This window comes from Camellia sinensis, chromosome 9, assembly GCF_055761805.1.
Source record: "Camellia sinensis isolate YWXY chromosome 9, ASM5576180v1, whole genome shotgun sequence".
Lineage (NCBI taxonomy): Eukaryota > Viridiplantae > Streptophyta > Magnoliopsida > Ericales > Theaceae > Camellia > Camellia sinensis.
In genome coordinates, this window is record NC_138969.1 from 149,976,516 (window position 1) to 149,994,346 (window position 17,831).

Sequence of the window (17,831 nt, forward strand, 5' to 3'; positions counted from 1 at the left end):
AAAAAAGACAATATATAATTCAAATTTATTTTAAATATAAATCTCATTATATAAAATTAAATTTAGACTATACATTAGTTTTCAAAATAAAATTTTAAATATTTTTTTTATGGGTCCTACTTTTTTGCACTCATGTACCATTAGTCATCAATGAAAGTCAGTGTTGGATAGGGTTGAGTAAGGAATCCGTGAAATCTGTAATCCGATTCAGTCTAGTCAAATTCGGTAGGTTTGGATTGGTTTTTTGAATTCGTGGTTCGATTCCGGATTGAAGAATTAAAAATCCATAGTCCACGGATTGGTTTTAGATTGAACCACACGGTTCCGGATTGGAACTGATCCGGACCGTATACAAATAGTCTATATTTTTATTATACATCCTCCCACATAATATCTTGTCTTATTCCATATAAAATCTAAACTCAAACCTAAATCCACATAGTATCTCTTTCATTACTTTTGTTTGTTATTTTTTAGTTTTAATTAGTAATGGTCTAAATACGTATGGTAGAACTAGTTTTATTATGGTTGCTTAAATTCTAATAGTATGTTGCTATTATAGAAAGACATGTTGTTATTTTGGAATTAATATAGTGCTATGTTTATGTTTTTATTAAATTAAAGTGTGTTATATATTTTTTGTTATTTAATTATGTAAATCCGTGTTCCTAAACCGATCCAATCCTTGTTTGAATGGATTGGTTTAGATTGGTTCCACGATTTAAATGGATTGGATTAGTTTCAATTTTTCAGTAACTGTAGATAACGGATTGGTCTTGGTTTTACTTCAATCCGATCCAATCCGGACCATGCTCACCCCTAGTGTTGGAGACTTCATGGATCACCACCATCACCAAAAATGCATTATTATAATTGGTCTTTGTTTTACGAGATGTGATTGAAACCCCCTCAATCACCAACCCCCACCACCCCCCACACACACGTGGGGGTTGGTGATTGGAGGAGGAGGAGAAAAAAAAATTAAAAAAAAAATAATTTGGCCAATCAATCCAAGAGGGGGACGTGAGGGTGGGGAAAAAAGGGGTCCGGATCATTTTTGTTGTTTTACATTTAAAATTTTTATTACTACATATCAAGAAGCAATAAAATTATATAAAATTTATTTTTAGAAATGAAAGGACTGCAAACGCTTTTATCATTTTATATAAAAATTATGTACAAATCTTCAATTGTATATCATTACTTATAGGAAATTTTTGATTGGCAGACTAAAATTTCTTGATATTGCTTGGGATTAATAACACGATTAGGTTAAGGTTGGGATTGGTAATATGTAAAATAGATGATGAGATATATATTGTGAGAGTACTTGTACTATATTTAATTTTGATATGATATAATATGTGATAAGAGGAGAATAATTATTTTTGATCATTAAATGATGTGATATGACTAATCCCATGGCTATAGGATTAGGAATATTATTAGGCCATGGTTGTTTGGATGGATATGAGCTTGGGATTGTATTAATAGTCCAACAAAATTATTAATCCGATGTTTGGTTAAATAATTGAAATACGGACTAACAATCCATCCAGACATGGTATCTCACATATAATGGATTATTCAATCTCACAGAGGGGAGTGAGATATAAATTTGAGAACTAAGCCAAAGTCCAAACTATTAGTTCTTTCTTATAATCCTACATCGATCCAAACATAGGATAAGACACATAATCGAAAGGGATTTGTAGTCCCAGGATTACTAATCATGAGAATATTAATCCAACCTAATCTAGTCGGCCCAAACCAACATGGCCTTAGGGGTGTAATTGTTAATCTCCCATTGGGGGAGTAGCAATATCATGATATTATCAAGCTTATCCATTTTAGCCAATCAAACACAATGTATCGTTTAAAAAAAAAAAAAAATGTAGGAACAAGAAAAAAAATTTGGTGGGGGAGAGAAATTACCTGTTAGTGTTAATTTAAGAAAATTATTATATATGTAAGGAAATCTTATAATTTTAATTTTAAATATTAATAAAATTATCACTAATTTGTAATTATTTTTAAAATTCTGCAATGATATGAAAATTTTCACACATAATAAATAAATAAAAATAAAATTGAAATGAAACCCATGTTGGATTCCGCGATCTTACCATTCCCAATCCTCTCCTGGTCTACCAAACAAACAAGGCTATAAGTTCACCATTTCTCTTCATATATATCCTGCTAAAAATTTGTTCTTCGTCAAACACACTAATACCATTACTCATCCATCCAAGCAAGGCCTACAAGGCCAGCTTAGCTATCTTCATGGATCTCCACAATGGCCAATTAGGAGCAAGAGAGTTGTTTCAAGCTCAATCCCACATATACAAACATGCATTCAGTTTTGCAAACTCCATGTCACTCAGCTGTGCAGTTCAGCTAGGCATACCAGATATAATTCACAACCACGAAAAACCCATCTCTCTCCCTGACTTAGTCTCATCTCTCCAATTGCCTCCCTCAAAAACCAATTCTCTCCACAGAATCATGTCCTTGTTAATTCACTTGGGGTTTTTTGCTACAATGAAAATTGATCCAAATCATGGAGATCAAGAAGGGTATGTCCTCACTCCATCATCTAAGCTTCTAATCAAAAGTGAAATGGCCAATTTGTCACCATTTGTCCAAGCCATGGTCGATCCGGTTTTGGTCACCCCATGGCAGTTCTTGGGAGATTGGTTTAGAAGCAATGAAGAAACAGCATTTGAGACTGCACATGGGGTTGCCATGTGGGAGTTTTGTGACAAAAACCCAAAATTCAATAACACTTTCAATGAAGCAATGGGCAGTGACTCAAGAATGATGAGCTTGGTGGTTAGAGACTGTGAGGGAGTGTTTGGAGGACTGAATTCATTGGTTGATGTAGGGGGTGGTACCGGTATCAATGCTCGGATCATTTCCGAGGCGTTTCCTGGTATAAAATGCACTGTTTTTGATCTTCCACATGTTGTTGAGAACTTGCCACAGGAGAAGAACTTGAACTATGTTGGGGGTGATATGTTTCGGTCTTTCCTATCCGCGGATGCCATTTTCTTCAAGGTATGCAATTTTTTGAATTCTTAGTTCCAGTGATTGAATCTGGTAATTGAGCAAATTTTAGGATTTGCATCATATACGTAGGGCAATTCCTCTCTCATCAAGTTATTTCAGTAAATTTCTGTCTTTTATTTACTTTTATTTTTTTGTGTTTTGGATTTAATTTGATGTTGAGTTGCTTCAGTATAGATTGATCAAACAGCCGAATCCTAAAGAGAAATCATTTTTGATGATCCAAGATCCTACATATTGATCTATAGAACTGTTATTTATTTGTTGAACGGACATATTGATTGACGAAATCACAATTATACTTAACAATAAAACTATCTGAAAAGGTCATATACGTCAAAGAACTTTAATTTTCCACTCCTATTAACACCAAAAATGTGTACAATTTAGGAGAATTGTAGCAAATTATCATTTTTCTCCCATTATTTCTTTCATTAAGGAAAAACAAGGAAACCATAAGTTAAGGAGATGGCTGCATGTGCTCTGATTCATTATTTGGGCGATTTTATCCAATTCCTCGGTACTGACAATTGATACTAGAAAAACAGTTTTCAAGTATTTGTCGCTGAATTATTCTGAGAAGTATTCTATAAAGCAATTAATGTTCATATAATAAGCAAAGTAAACTTTAAGATAATCAATTGAACTTGAATGTGTGTTTGGACTTGAAAATGGCAGTGTGTTTTGCACAATTGGAGTGACGAGAACTGCGTAAAGATACTGAAGAGATGCAGAGAAGCTATTCCTAGCAAGGAAGATGGAGGAAAGGTTATCATCATAGACATGGTGGTAGATGGGGACAGAGATGAACATGACATTGCCGAGACAAAGCTTGTTTTTGACATATTGATGATGGTTTTGGTCACCGGAAGAGAAAGAAGTGAGAAGGAATGGGAAAAGATTTTCTTAGAGGCTGGCTTTAGTCACTACAAGATCACACCCATCTTTGGTTTAAGGTCCCTCATTGAGATATATCCTTAAATTATGTAAGGTAAATTTCATTTTACCTCGGCGTAGTTTGGCTCATTTGCAAATAACATTTATATGGTTTGTAAACTGAGATATATCGCTTTCCACCTAACTTAATGTTAAGTGCATGCCAAGATGAAAATAGTACATCGAGGTTAAAGTGAATTTTGTCTCCTAGAAAAATAACGAAAATGTCTATGTTTTACGCAATGAGATTACTTATGTATAAGGATTTCTTTTTTTTTTTATCTAGCTTTTAATGGGTCCAACGGTACTCTTTAGTGTAGAAATCATAAGGAATTATGTTCTTATAAATGATAAGGGTTGTGTGCAAATAGGTTAAACCATGAGGGACTAAAGTGAAATTTGTTCAATTATGTATTGTGAAACCTATATGACTCCTATAATAATTCTTGTTCTGTAAACTTGTTCTGGACTGTAAAGTATATGCTCATTGCTCTGTTTCCTTTGTTTCCACATCTCTTTTAAACTCTAATTGCATTGGTGTTGGGTTTTTGGTCCGGTACTAAGATGAACAGTTCTAAAAAAAATTGGGACCGAGCCGCGCCGAACTGAGCCGAACCATTAGAACCTATGGAAATGAGCAAGAACCAAACCAAAGAAAAAGGTTCGGTTCCATGGTTATGGGCAATTCAAAATTAATCAATTTCCACAACTCAATTTCAAAAATTAATCTGTTAGAAATGGGCGCCCATGTGGCATGACCATTTGAATCTTTTGAACCTTATCCAAATAGGTTTTGATGGCATGACCCTTTGAATATTTTGAACCTTATCCAAATGGGTTTTGAATTCAAATTCAAACCTATTTGGATAACCACCCAGGATATATATATATATATATATATCTATCATATAATTGATATGGATGATATATCTTATATTATCTCATATAACTGATATGGATAAATGAGATAAACATATTATATATCTGATAATATGTGATATAGGTGATTAAGAGAAACACAACGTATGTTTGAACTTTTTCCCATATATTGACTCTCTCAAAAACCAAGATCAAGGCCATTTGCACTGTGATTTGTGTGGGTGATATTCACTATTATAATATCACTCCATTACTGGGTTGACTGATCAGATTCAGGAACGCGATTTACCCAAGAGATCCTTCAATTCAGACTCTGTTCTAGAGGTATGATGTACTTTTTAAGAGACATTACTGAGAAAGCGGTCATGTATGTTCAACTACTTTGGTTTTTTTTTTTTTTTTTAACAAAATAGAAAGAGAATGCAAGATGGGAGAATAATGAGATATATATTTTTTATATTAGGGAGCCATTTTATGTATAAAATAATATATATATATATATATATATATATATTTTTAAAATTCTATAGTAAACAATATTTTTCACAGAAACAACGAAATCATGACCCCTCATAATTTTCTCCTAATTCCGTCTCTACTTCCATCCAAACTTTTTGATGAGGAGAGTGCCGAGCTAACTTAACCAAACCATCAGCCAGCTGATTACCTTGACGCCTCACATGCGAAGCTTTGAAGCGTCCAAACGATCTACACTTACTCACAGCAAGCTGCACTATATGACCACAATCTGACAGCGATGCGACTTGACCTTGAAATGCCTTAATAATGTTCAAAAAGTCTCCTTCCAAGTGAATGTCATGAATCCCCAAATCTGCCGCCAAATCCAATGCCTTGTCTGCAGCATATGCTTCCACACAATCCACCCCTTAAAGAAACGGATTCCGATCTGCCCACACTATAGCGGACTACTACACCCACACCACGTGCCCGAAGCTCCTTGAACACTGCACCATCAAAATTGATCTTGAGCTAGCCCACATCCGGAGGTTGCCATTTGATGTCCGTCCCACTTTGTCTCCGGCCTGTTACTGCGGTCTGCACTTGAACACAATCACTGAGAAGATATCACCCCATCACTACAAAAATTTAAGTTTTAGAGATCAAAATTTAGGGACAAAATTATTTTTTAGAGACCAAATATTTTTGTTGCGAAAAATGCCGTTATTATATTTTTAGCAACAAAAATTAGACATTAGTGATGAATTATTATCTTTTTAGGACTAAATTTTTTGTCTCAAAAAATAAATCATTTTGAGACCAAATTATTTCGTCCTTAAAAGTCTATTTATTAGTAACATTTTCAAAATTTTATTGCTAAAATCCTGGTTTTGGACTTTTCGGAACGACCTTTTAGCGACTATCTTCATGATAATAAAAATTAGTCCTTAAATGTCTTTTGTAACAAAATTTTCACTTTTAGAGATCAAAATATTTAGTCTCTAAAATTCTTATATGTTGGAGCGCTATCTTCAATGGATCTATGCAAATGATAGCCCGATCTTACCGAATACACACCACCTCTTATAATAATGCCACACAAACTCATCAGAGGGAAAGATTGGACATATTGGAATTTCATCCAACTCGAAAAAATAATGTCGGATCACATTCATATCCCAACACTTCCGATCCCGATCAATTAAACAACTAACCATGGCCTAGGCACCCATTTATCTCTAAACACAAGAATGTTCGCCCCATTACCATCCCTCCATCTCACCCCAGCCTCAAGAAGAGGTTTCGCATGCATAATGCTCCTCCAGGTGTATGACGGATTTATTCCCAACTCGGCCCTTAGAAATGACGAGCTCGGAAGATATTTGGCTTCTATCATTTTGCCCAAGATAGAGTTTGGATGTTGAACCAGCCACCATCCCTGTTTGGCTAACATAGAAAAACCTGCTACCCCGTTTGGCTAGCAATGGTTCTACTAGGCATGTCAGAATTTGTAAATATAAATTTTGAAACATTATGTATTTTGATATATTTTAAAATTCATGTTATAAATGTTTACTGTTTAGTTTCTGAACTAAACGATATTGATTATTTGAAAAGTAGATTTCTATTTTCAATCTGTATTCTAGATTGTTAATTGCACATTTTATTTAAATGAAACCTCCAATTAATGCATAACAAGATAATTAAGAGAAAATAATATAAGAAAAAGAAATATTTTATAGAAATTATTGTGGGTTTTAAACCTTTGAATACAAAGTACAATTCTTAGGTTTAGAATCCTTTTTTTATTAATCACCATTATGCGTTTATAGCGTAGCCTCTTGAGTTTTCTGGGTTTTCTGGGTTTCTCCTCTTCTTTCATGTGAAGATTTCTTTAACTTGTGATTTATCTCTCTCTCTCTCTCTCTCTCTCTCTCTCTCTCTCTCTCTAACTTTTGATTTTTGATTTTTTAGTCCCCTTTTTGCATGATGATCCCTCATATTTATAGAGGTCATCCAGATGATAAGAGGGTCTTATCCTTAATTTGAATTTTAAATTGAATGATAATGCCATTTGAATTTTGAATGATAGTGCCATTTGAATTTAGATGTAACCATATCTAATTAAATATATATATCTAATTAGTCGTATTGATCCTTTGGATTTCATCATGTGTGTTGTCCTTGCTGTAGGCTCTATAAGTTCATCTTTCATAGGCTCCACGTGATTTGAGTATCTTGAATAACGTCGCTGAGATACAACATCATTTTAATTATGCACTTCAAGGGATCAAGTTAATCATTTCAGGAAGTGATTACCTATAATAATCCTATCATAGGCTTTATGTGTGTCATTAACTGATTGACCATATTTGAAATGTTAACATAAATTTGGTTAAAATTTATGTGACAACAAATACCCCTCGTGATTTGTACAAGTACAAGTGAAATTTCTTAATTGTGCCAATCACGACAACTTCACGCTCGTATCTAAGCTTTCTTTAAATTGTGGATTGGGTTGTTTCTTGGCCTTGATCATTTGGCCCCTTGAATTATTTATTTATTTTTTAATTTTTTTTAGGACCCTTTTTGGATGATAAGGTTTTCATGTGGACCCGTTGTGTACTTGGGATTTTTTCTTTGCTAGACCATACATGGACTGCCCAAAGGATTTAACTGATGTCTTTTTCATTTTTCTGTTTTTTTTTTTTTTAGATGGTGGAAAACAAAAACTAAAAAGAAATAATCTCAATGCTAGCTAACGCCACCACGCAAGTTGGGACTTCTTCCATCCAGAGACGGAATCAGGATTTTATTACTTGAGGGACCAAAGGAAAAAAAGTAAAAAAATAAAAAACAATTCACTATATACACAAATGTACATGTATGTACAATATGCTATATAATTATATATACATAGAAAAAAAATTAAACGTCACAAAAGTAATTTCTAGCAGGATGAAAATGTTTTTTTTTATGCAAAATAAAAACAGAATGTAAGATGGGAACAGAATGAGACATATATTTTTTATATTGAGAGACCATTTTATATATAAAAATAATATATATGTGTGAGTGATTTTCTGACCACACTGCCCGCCTAGTAATCAGCTGGAAAAGCACTGGCAGAATAGATAGCCTCTAGCTAATCTGCAACAGAAAGAGAAGTCTCCGGCGGTGGTTCAACCACCCGGGGGCACTCTGACGATCAAGTCAGCATATCTCTCAAAGATAATCAATTGCTAAACTCACAAGCTTAAGTATTAGAAGCATACCATAGACCCATGGGGGTGCCTCTCTTTTATAGCCAACATAAACCTAGTCCCAATAGAAACCTAACTTCTATGGACTCAGGATTACTGCTAATCTTGGACTTCCAGTAAGATTAAGATAAACTCTCTAAGAGTCTCATCTTTACCCAAACTGAAGTCTTCTCCCAATCTACGACTCTTGTCCATATCCAAGTTGAGTTCCCTCTTCATTCTAGGACTCTTGCCCTTTATCTGCTTATCTCGGATTCCGATATCTTCGGAGATAGCCTCGGCCTTGCCGAGATCACCTCGGTGTCACGACCAGGACACGTGGCACCTCGGCTAACACGTCGGCGCCACCTTACCACGTGTTGGTACTCAGAAAATATATCCCCACAACTGCCCCCTAGGTTCTATTACCTCGGCATTCTGAGGTGATGGAACCTACACTGTTCGTTCATCTGTGCCCCTCTGTCCGAGATCATACTCGCCGACCTCAAAGTTCCCTGGACCTTACTGTCTACTTGTGTCAAGTATCAAGATTCATGCCTTCCAGGCTACTTGAAATCGCACCTCCTAGCCGAGGTTCTGGTTCCATTAATTTGTAAACTCCAAGAGCTTTGCAACTGCGCATGAGCTACCATGCATACGCTCCTCAACCGTTTTGTTCATGCGTTCATCCCTTACTGGCTTGTACGCGCTTATCAGGTTTGCGTCGTTTCTGCGTACGCTGCCTGACAGGTACGTCACCCAAGGTACAATTCCTTTGTTGCTTTTTTTTAGTTTTCAACAAAGCTTTCTCTCTTTCCCTTTGTCTTCTCATTCTGCATTCTTTCATGTACTTTCTATGCTAAAACTTTTCTCTTTTCAAAAAATATCCCCAATCCTTCATCGATCTCTTTTCAAGCTTTCTGCAACTGCTCCGTTCACACTCTTCGGTTGGTTTCCTGATTTCCAGTCACCTATTTGACTCTGGCGATCTTTATATCGGCGTTCATTTGATAGGTTCATAAATTTTCACTTTTTTATTAAGCTCAATCTTTCAAACTCTTCTGATTTACTTTGAATCTGTTTATTTGCCATCTGTGGCCTTCTGTTCTCGTCTGTCTTCAAGTTTTTGATTTTTTATTGCTAAAATGCCTGGAACTGTTCTTGTCGTATCCGCTTTCTGTTGCTAGTATCATGTCTGGGTCATTACTTTCTTGTTCTTCACATACTTACTTAGTGCCTGTGCACTTGGCTTTATTTTTGAACTTTGTCGTCTTCTTGACTATTTTTCTCTTTTTGTTTTTCTTGTTGTATTTCCAGATTCTTGTCTTCGTTTCTGTTTTCTACATAGTCTTAGAACCACGTCCTTTTTTGAAATTGTTGCCGAGATAATGGTAGAGAAACTCTCCCAACTAACTGTCAATGCTGAACCACCGTCAACCATTGAAGTAGATTAATCCGACGTTCTTGCCTTAGTCCCTAGTTCTTAGGGTCTTCATCTTTGTACTTTTATTTTCTTTGCATATGTAACCTTTTTTGCTTCTGAAAAATGTCTGCTGTTGGCCGATGTTAACATTCCTTGCTCCTTGATTATCATTCCTTCTTCCACTGTATTTGATAGCCATGTCGGGTAATTGACTTCTTGGATGGCCCTGAGCTCTAGAAGTTTGTCTACTTCTTCCTCTACTGCTTCGACGTGCATCAACGTTGGCCCTCTTGCTCGTTGGATTACAGGTTTGGCCGACCTGTCGACGTTCAATTTGTGGCATGTGACCTCGGGGTCAATGCCAGGCATTTCATAAGGTGTCCAAGCGGACATCTCTATATTTGCTCTCAGAAAAGTTTCCAGTTTTCTTTCTCCTTCTTCGGCTAAGCCCGAGCCGATAAGAAATAAACGTTCTTGATCATCCTCCTGGACGAGGGCTTTCTTTAGTGCTTCTTCACTCTTCTCGGCTAGTTTCTTGCCGATATCATCTACGACCTCATGTCCTCGTCTTCAATCTTTTCCTTCTCCGATTTTTGAATGCTGCAGGTGAATTTTATTGCTGCCATGGAGCAATTCTCCGCCTGCAGTTGATCCCCTCTGACTTCTTCAATCCCATGTTCTGTTGGGAACCGCAGTAGTTGATGCAATGTTTGAGGGAACTGCCCCCATTGCATGCTACCATGATCTTCCCAAGATTTGTAACGAGATGGAGTATCGATGATGGTGAATTTTGTTGTGATCTTTCTGGTGCCAGCCTGCATCTCCAAGCTTACTGCTCTCAGTGCCCATGTCGGCGTTCCTTTGAACCCAACCATTGGGCCATTGGGTTGCTCCATATCGTCTGGATGAAGGCCGAGCTCTTTGTAACATGATGTCACAAGAGCTTCCTTGGCCAATCAGGATGCGTTTCACTTGGCACTTCCCAACCTGGGGGGATACCACCAAAGCATCATTATGCGGGTGCTGGAACATCTCGAGGTCGGCTTCGGTAAAAGACACTACTGGTCCCAAGCACTCATTTGCCCGATGTCTCTTGTCCCCGACTTGGTAGACATGTTGCAGGTGCTTTACCTTCTGAGTTTCCCCCTTAATTTCGTTCTCGTTGACCCTCTAGTGAATTATATTAATTACCCGAGGTCTTTCTGCCTGAGGTTGTTGTGCTGGGGGAGGTAGAGCTGCTGGCGCCTGAGGCAGTTTTGCCTGTTCTTCCCTTGTTCTGGTTTTATCGACGAGGTTCCTTCAGATCGCCTTGCCTCATCAGATCTTCTAAGAGTGCTCTTAGTGTTTCTACAGACCTGAGTCATATGCCCGCCTTCAATATACACCTTTAACTGTGCAATCTCTTCGGGGTGTAACACCTTGGTTGTACCCATTAATCAGTTTATCTCGATTTTTGACCTAATACTTGAAAAATATTTATCATAACATTTCCACAAGTGTTATTTACAACTTGATACTTCACTTTTAGCAAGACTTCTGTCTTCAAACTTCTTCCAAGTCTTGGCAATATGGTAATCTCGGCAAGTATGTAGATACTTCTTTCAACATAACCTTGATTTAACTTGTAAATTTCAACTTGTAAATTTTTGCTCAAAAAATTTCAACAAGTATTTAACCATAGTCTTCAATCTTGTAAACTCTTCTCAAGTTTTGACAAGTGTTTGAGCATCTTCTCGGTTTAACCTAACTTGTAAACTTTTCTGAAGTTTAAACATTATCTCGGCTTAACTTCGGTTAAGCATTATCTCAATTTAACTTCGGTTCAACATAATCTTGGCTTAACTTTGGTTAAGTATCATCTCGGCTTAACTTCGGTTATACATCATCTTGGCTTAACTTCGGTTAAGTATCATCTGGGCTTAACTTCGGTTAAGCATTATCTCCGTTTAACTTCGGTTAAGCATTGTCTCCGTTTAACTTCGGTTAAACATCATCTGGGCTTAACTTTAGTTAAGTATCATCTCGGCCTAACTTCGGTTAAACATCATCTTCGGCTTAACTTCGGTTAAACATTATCTCAGTTTAACCAACTTGTAAATTGCTACAAATTTCAACAAGTGAAAGTAAACAATTATCTCGGCTTAATTCCAACTTGTAAATTGCTACAAATTTCAACAAGTGAAGATAAACAATTATCTCGGCTTAACTTCAACTTGTAAATTGCTACAAATTTCAACAAGCGTTAAGCATTACTTCGGTTTAACTTCAACTTGTAAATTGCTACAAATTTCAACAAGTGAAGATAAACAATTATCTCGGCTTAACTTCAACTTGTAAATTGCTACAAATTTCAACAAGCGTTAAGCATTACTTCGGTTTAACTTCAACTTGTAAATTGCTACAAATTTCAACAAGTGAAGATAAACAATTATCTCGGCTTAACTTCAACTTGTAAATTGCTACAAATTTCAACAAGCGTTAAGCATTACTTCGGTTTAACTTCAACTTGTAAATTGCTACAAATTTCAACAAGCGTTAAGCATTACTTCGGTTTAACTTCAACTTGTAAATTGCTATAAATTTCAACAAGTGAAGATAAACAATTATCTCGGCTTAACTTCAACTTGTAAATTGCTACAAATTTCAACAAGCGTTAAGGATTACTTCGGTTTAACTTCAATTTGTAAATTGCTACAAATTTCAACAAGTGAAGATAAACAATTATCTCGGCTTAACTTCAACTTGTAAATTGCTACAAATTTCAACAAGTGTTAAGCATTACTTCGGTTTAACTTCAACTTGTAAATTGCTACAAATTTCAACAAGTGAAGATAAACAATTATCTCGGCTTAACTTCAACTTATAAATTGCTACAAATTTCAACAAGCGTTATGCATTACTTTGGTTTAACTTCAACTTGTAAATTGCTACAAATTTCAACAAGCGTTAAACATATTCCTCTTCTCTCTGCCCCCAGTGTAAACTTAAAATCCACTTGGGTTCTCATCATACATGTAGCTTCGATCTTGTAGCCGAGGTTGAATTCAAGCCGAGGTTGTCGGCCTTGCTGTCTCTATTGATCTTACTTGGCTACAACCTGAGTTTGATTTTCGGCCTCGCATCGGCGAGCCGTTTCTCTTTTCTTGTTCTGACGCCTTTGTTCCCGGTATGTCCTTCTCGGCCCTAGCATACTTCTCAATTCTGGCCAACTTTAGTCTGATCTTGTGTGTTTCCTTTTTATCTTTTGGGATCTGAGATCTGTTCATTGTGCTCTTCTCTTCTTGGACTCAGGTGTCGAGATCTTATTTTCTGGAATCTTGGATCTGTTCACTCAGGTTGAGCTCTTCTTTTCTCGGACCTACTCATCTAGGCCGAGATCATGTCTTCTGGGATCCGGGATTTGCTCGCTCAGGTTGAGCTCTTCTATACTTGAATGTTATCTCCTTGGGAGCGCTCATGCCCCCCGTCTTTGCATCCCTTCTGGAAGGGTCTTCGTTCCTCTACAGGTATCTATCTTTCCATACCTGGAGGTCATCTTTGTTGTAGTATCCGCTTCGATCTGTTGTCTTTGGTGCGTCACCTTCCTGGCTGGCGTCTTTCACTCCGTGACTCTAATCACAAGTTTCTGTGTTGCGGTCGTCCCCTTCAACATCGAGATCAATAGGTTTCCCACTCCCAGCAGGAGCGTTGTCTCTAATCTGATCCTTCTGTCCGTCATTGGCCATCCATTCTTCTTTCTTTTCCACAGACGGCGCCAAATTGTGTGAGTGATTTTCTGACCACACTGCCCGCCTAGTAATCAGCTGGAAGAGCACTGGCAGAATAGATGGCCTCTAGCTAACCTGCAACAGAAAGAGAAGTCTCCGGCGGTGGTTCAACCACCCGGGGGCACTACGACGATCAAGTCATCATATCTCTCAAAGATAATCAAGTGTTAAACTCACAAGCTTGAGTATTAAAAGCATACCATAGACCCATGGGGGTGTCTCTCTTTTATAGCCAACATAAATCTAGTCCCAATAGAAGCCTAACTTCTATGGACTCAGGATTACTGCTAATCTTGGACTCCCAGTAAGATTAGGATAAACTCTCTAAGAGTCTCATCTTTACCCAAACTGAAGTCTTCTCCCAATCTAGGACTCTTGTCCATATCCAGGTTGAATTCCCTCTTCATTCTAGGACTCTTGTCATTTATCCGCTTATCTCGGATTCCGATATCTTCGGAGGTAGCCTCGGCCTTGCCGAGATCACCTCGGCGTCACGACCAGGACACGTGGCACCTTGGCTGAAACATCGGCACCACCTTGCCACGTGTTGGTACTCAGAAAATATATCCCCACAATATATATATATATTTTAAAACTCTATAACAAACAATATTCTTTACAGAAATAGGAGGTCATAGTTCCTGATAATCTCCTCCTAATTCCGTCTCTGCTTCCATTCAAATTTCTTGATGAGGAGAGTGCCGAGCTAACTTTACCAAACCATCAGCCGACCGATTACTTTGACGCCTCACATGCGAAGCTTTGAAGCGTCTCCTTCCAAGTGAATGTCATGAATACCCACATCAGCCACCAAATCCAATGTCTTCTCTGCAGCATATGCTTCCACACATTCCACTCCTGCAAGAAACGGCTTCTGATCTGCCATAGAGGCAATCACCTCACCCATACTATAACGGACTATTACACCCACACCACTTGCCCGAAGCTCCTTCAACACTGCACCATGAAAATTGATCTTGAACCAGCCCAAACTCGTACTAAACTTTAAAATAATTATTTTATTTAAAAAATTAAAACAAATCCGAATTTTTTTTTATTTAAAATATTAAAAAATATTATTATTTGTTAACAAAAATATTCAACTAGTGCTTTAAAATTACTTTTGATTAAATATTTGATTGGAATTTTTTTTAATTGTTTTGTTTAAAAATGTTTTTTTTAAAACAAAAAATATTGTGACAAATTAATTTTTATTTAAATTTTTATTTTGTTAATTTTAAATAAATGTCCAAATAATTTGTCATTTTGTTCTCAAAAAAATATTTTCTATATTTAAAACATAGCAGAAATAAATATAATTTTTTTTCTAGATAATTTTTGCCCCCAAAAAAAAAAAACATTGTTCTAGTCAACCGGCTAGATGTCTGGAAGGATGTCCAGGGGGACGACCAAGTAGACCCAAAAATTCAAAAACTGCCTAGGAGGATGTCCGGACAGACGACCGCGTAGACCAAAAATTCAAAAACTTTCTAATTTACCAAACATGTTTTCAAAATGTGTTTTGAAATTGTTTTGAAAACATAATTTGAAAACTGTAATCAAACAAAAGATTAATTATTTGTGTGTAATCATGGTTTGAGAATCAAACCAAACACATTAGCTTTTATCATTTTGCCTAAGAGGGAGTTTGGATGTTGGACCAGCTGCCATTCCTGTTCGGTTAACATAGCAAAACCTGCTACCCTGTTTGGTTAGCAATGGTTCCATTGGGCGTGCCAAAATTTGTAGATATAAATTTTGAAATGTCTAGTGTTTCAACACATTTTAAAATTCATATTCCAAGTGTCCACTGTTTAGTTTTTAAACTAAATGATGTTGATTATTTAAATAGAAGGTTCCTATCTTCAATCTGTATTCCAGATTGTTAATTACACATTTTATTTAAATGAAATCTCTGATTAATGAAGAACAAGAAAATTAACAGAAAATAATATAAGAAAAAAAATATTTTATTGAAATTATCGTGGGTTTTACACCCTTGAATATAAAGTACAATTCTTAAGTTTGAAACCCTTTATCTATTAATCACTATTATGTGTTTATAGCATAGGCTCTTGAGTTCTCTAGGTATCTCCTCTTCTTTCTTGTGAAGATTTCTTTAACCCTTGATTTATCTCTCTCTCTCTCTCTCTAACTTTTGATTTTTCAGTCCCCTTTTTGTGTGATGATCCCTCATATTTATAGAGGTCATCGAGATGATAAGAGGGACTCATCCTCAATTTGAATTTCAAATTGAATGATATCGCCATTTGAATTTAGGTGTAACCATATCTGATTAATCATATATCTAATTAACCGTATTAATCCTTTGGATTTCATCATGTGTGGTGTATTTGCTATAGGCTCTACAAGTGTCATCTTTCATAAGCTCCATGTGTCATTTGAGTATCTTAAATAACGTTGCTGAAATACGGCGTCATTTTAATTATGCACTTCAATAGATCAAGTTAATGATTTTAGGAAGTGATTATCTACAACAATCCTATCATAGCCTCTATGTGAATCATTTTGCAACAAAAGGGGCCGAGTAAATAATTACATGATGGATTAAAGGTGGGCCCAACCCTGAGGTCCAAGAAAAGATATAAATAGATGGACATCAACCAAAGTGAGGTATGTGAGAACTAGTAAACTTAACTTAAAAAAGAAGCAACCAAGAGAGTAGATGCTGACTTAACCGTCGGAGTGCTAATTTCGACACCCCCGACCGGAGTGTTCATTCTTTTTCAGGTGACTAGCTGTGGATCACAAGCGCCCTCCAGGACCTGAAGAGTATTTTCAAACTACATCCCCACAATTGGCGCGGTTTGTGGGAATACTCAAGCACATCCATGGCAGGCGTGACGGAAGATCCTCCGGCAGTCGTTGGTGACCCTACGCCACGATATGAAACCACTCCAAGCAATATGCTTGGGCCAGAAAATATTACCGCAAGAAGGGCCTTAAACTTCGATTCACCCTCGACATCAGCACATGAGACAATGCAAGCGATTATAGAGCAAGCAAAGCAAAGCAAAGCAAAACGAACAAAGGTTGGAAAACATGATGGCTGCGAACAAGCACCTTCGAGAAGACTTGGCCATGGAGGTGGCAAAATCTCAACAAGCTGCGCACCATGACCTGGGACGACCTCTGAGAAAGGATGGTCGACAATCTCAAATTCGAAGACATGATAGTAGTAGTGGCTCTGACCCATCATCCCCAGAATCTACGAAGAAGGGCTGAGTCAACATCTCCAATTCTTCTGAAGGAAGTCCGCGTGCACAGAAAAAGCGAAGAAGCAATGATTTAGATGAAGAGGATCAACATGACCCCTTTGTACGACAGATTGCAAGAGCAATGCTACCCAAAAAGTTTAAAGCACCGTCATTTACCTTGTATGATAGTAAATCAGACCCCACCGATCACATTCGCCATTACAAGCAAGCCATGACGCTACGTGCAGATGACGAGGCCCTTATGTGTCTAATATTTTCGAGCAGTTTGGGACCACTTGTTGTCAGGTGGTATTATAAACTGGAGCCGGCATCGATCAACAACTTCCACCAACTCCAAAAATCCTTCAGGGCAAGGTTCATCACTAACGAGGTCCAACCGAAACAAGCTGATTCTCTCTGGGCAATGCAAATTCAACCAGGGAAAACGCTTCGTGCATATTCGGCGCGGTATTGGGAATGTTTTAACCTAGTAGATGATGCCTGCAATGACTCCATGGCCATCACCGCCTTCAAAATGGGGTTACATCTGAACAGCGCCCTCCGCAGCTTTTTGACCAGACGGCCGCCAAAAACGGCCTGGTCGTTGATGAAAAAAGTGGAGGAATACTGCAAAGTAGAAGACGATGCCCTATGGGTCAAAGCCAGGCACAACGCCACTAAGTCGGCCCCACCTGAAATCGTGTAGCCGATGAACGCTGTGCCACCACGGAGCCTTGAATCACGAAACCGAGCTAAACGAGATCAAAGATGGTATTTACGCCGATCAAATGACCAATGTCCATACCGAGCTCGTGAGCTGCTTCAAGTGGATAGCAGGCGT

The 17,831-nt window shown here is 37.3% G+C and overlaps 1 protein-coding gene across 1 annotated transcript; it reads left to right on the forward strand.

The window, feature by feature from the left end:
• Positions 1–2,132: 2,132 nt before the first annotated feature.
• On the forward strand, positions 2,133–4,279 carry LOC114315518 (trans-resveratrol di-O-methyltransferase). Its single transcript, XM_028262127.2, has 2 exons — positions 2,133–3,057; positions 3,745–4,279. The coding sequence occupies exons 1-2, from the start codon at positions 2,284–2,286 to the stop codon at positions 4,045–4,047; spliced, it is 1,077 nt and encodes a 358-aa protein (XP_028117928.1). The 5' UTR covers positions 2,133–2,283; the 3' UTR covers positions 4,048–4,279.
• Positions 4,280–17,831: the final 13,552 nt, after the last annotated feature.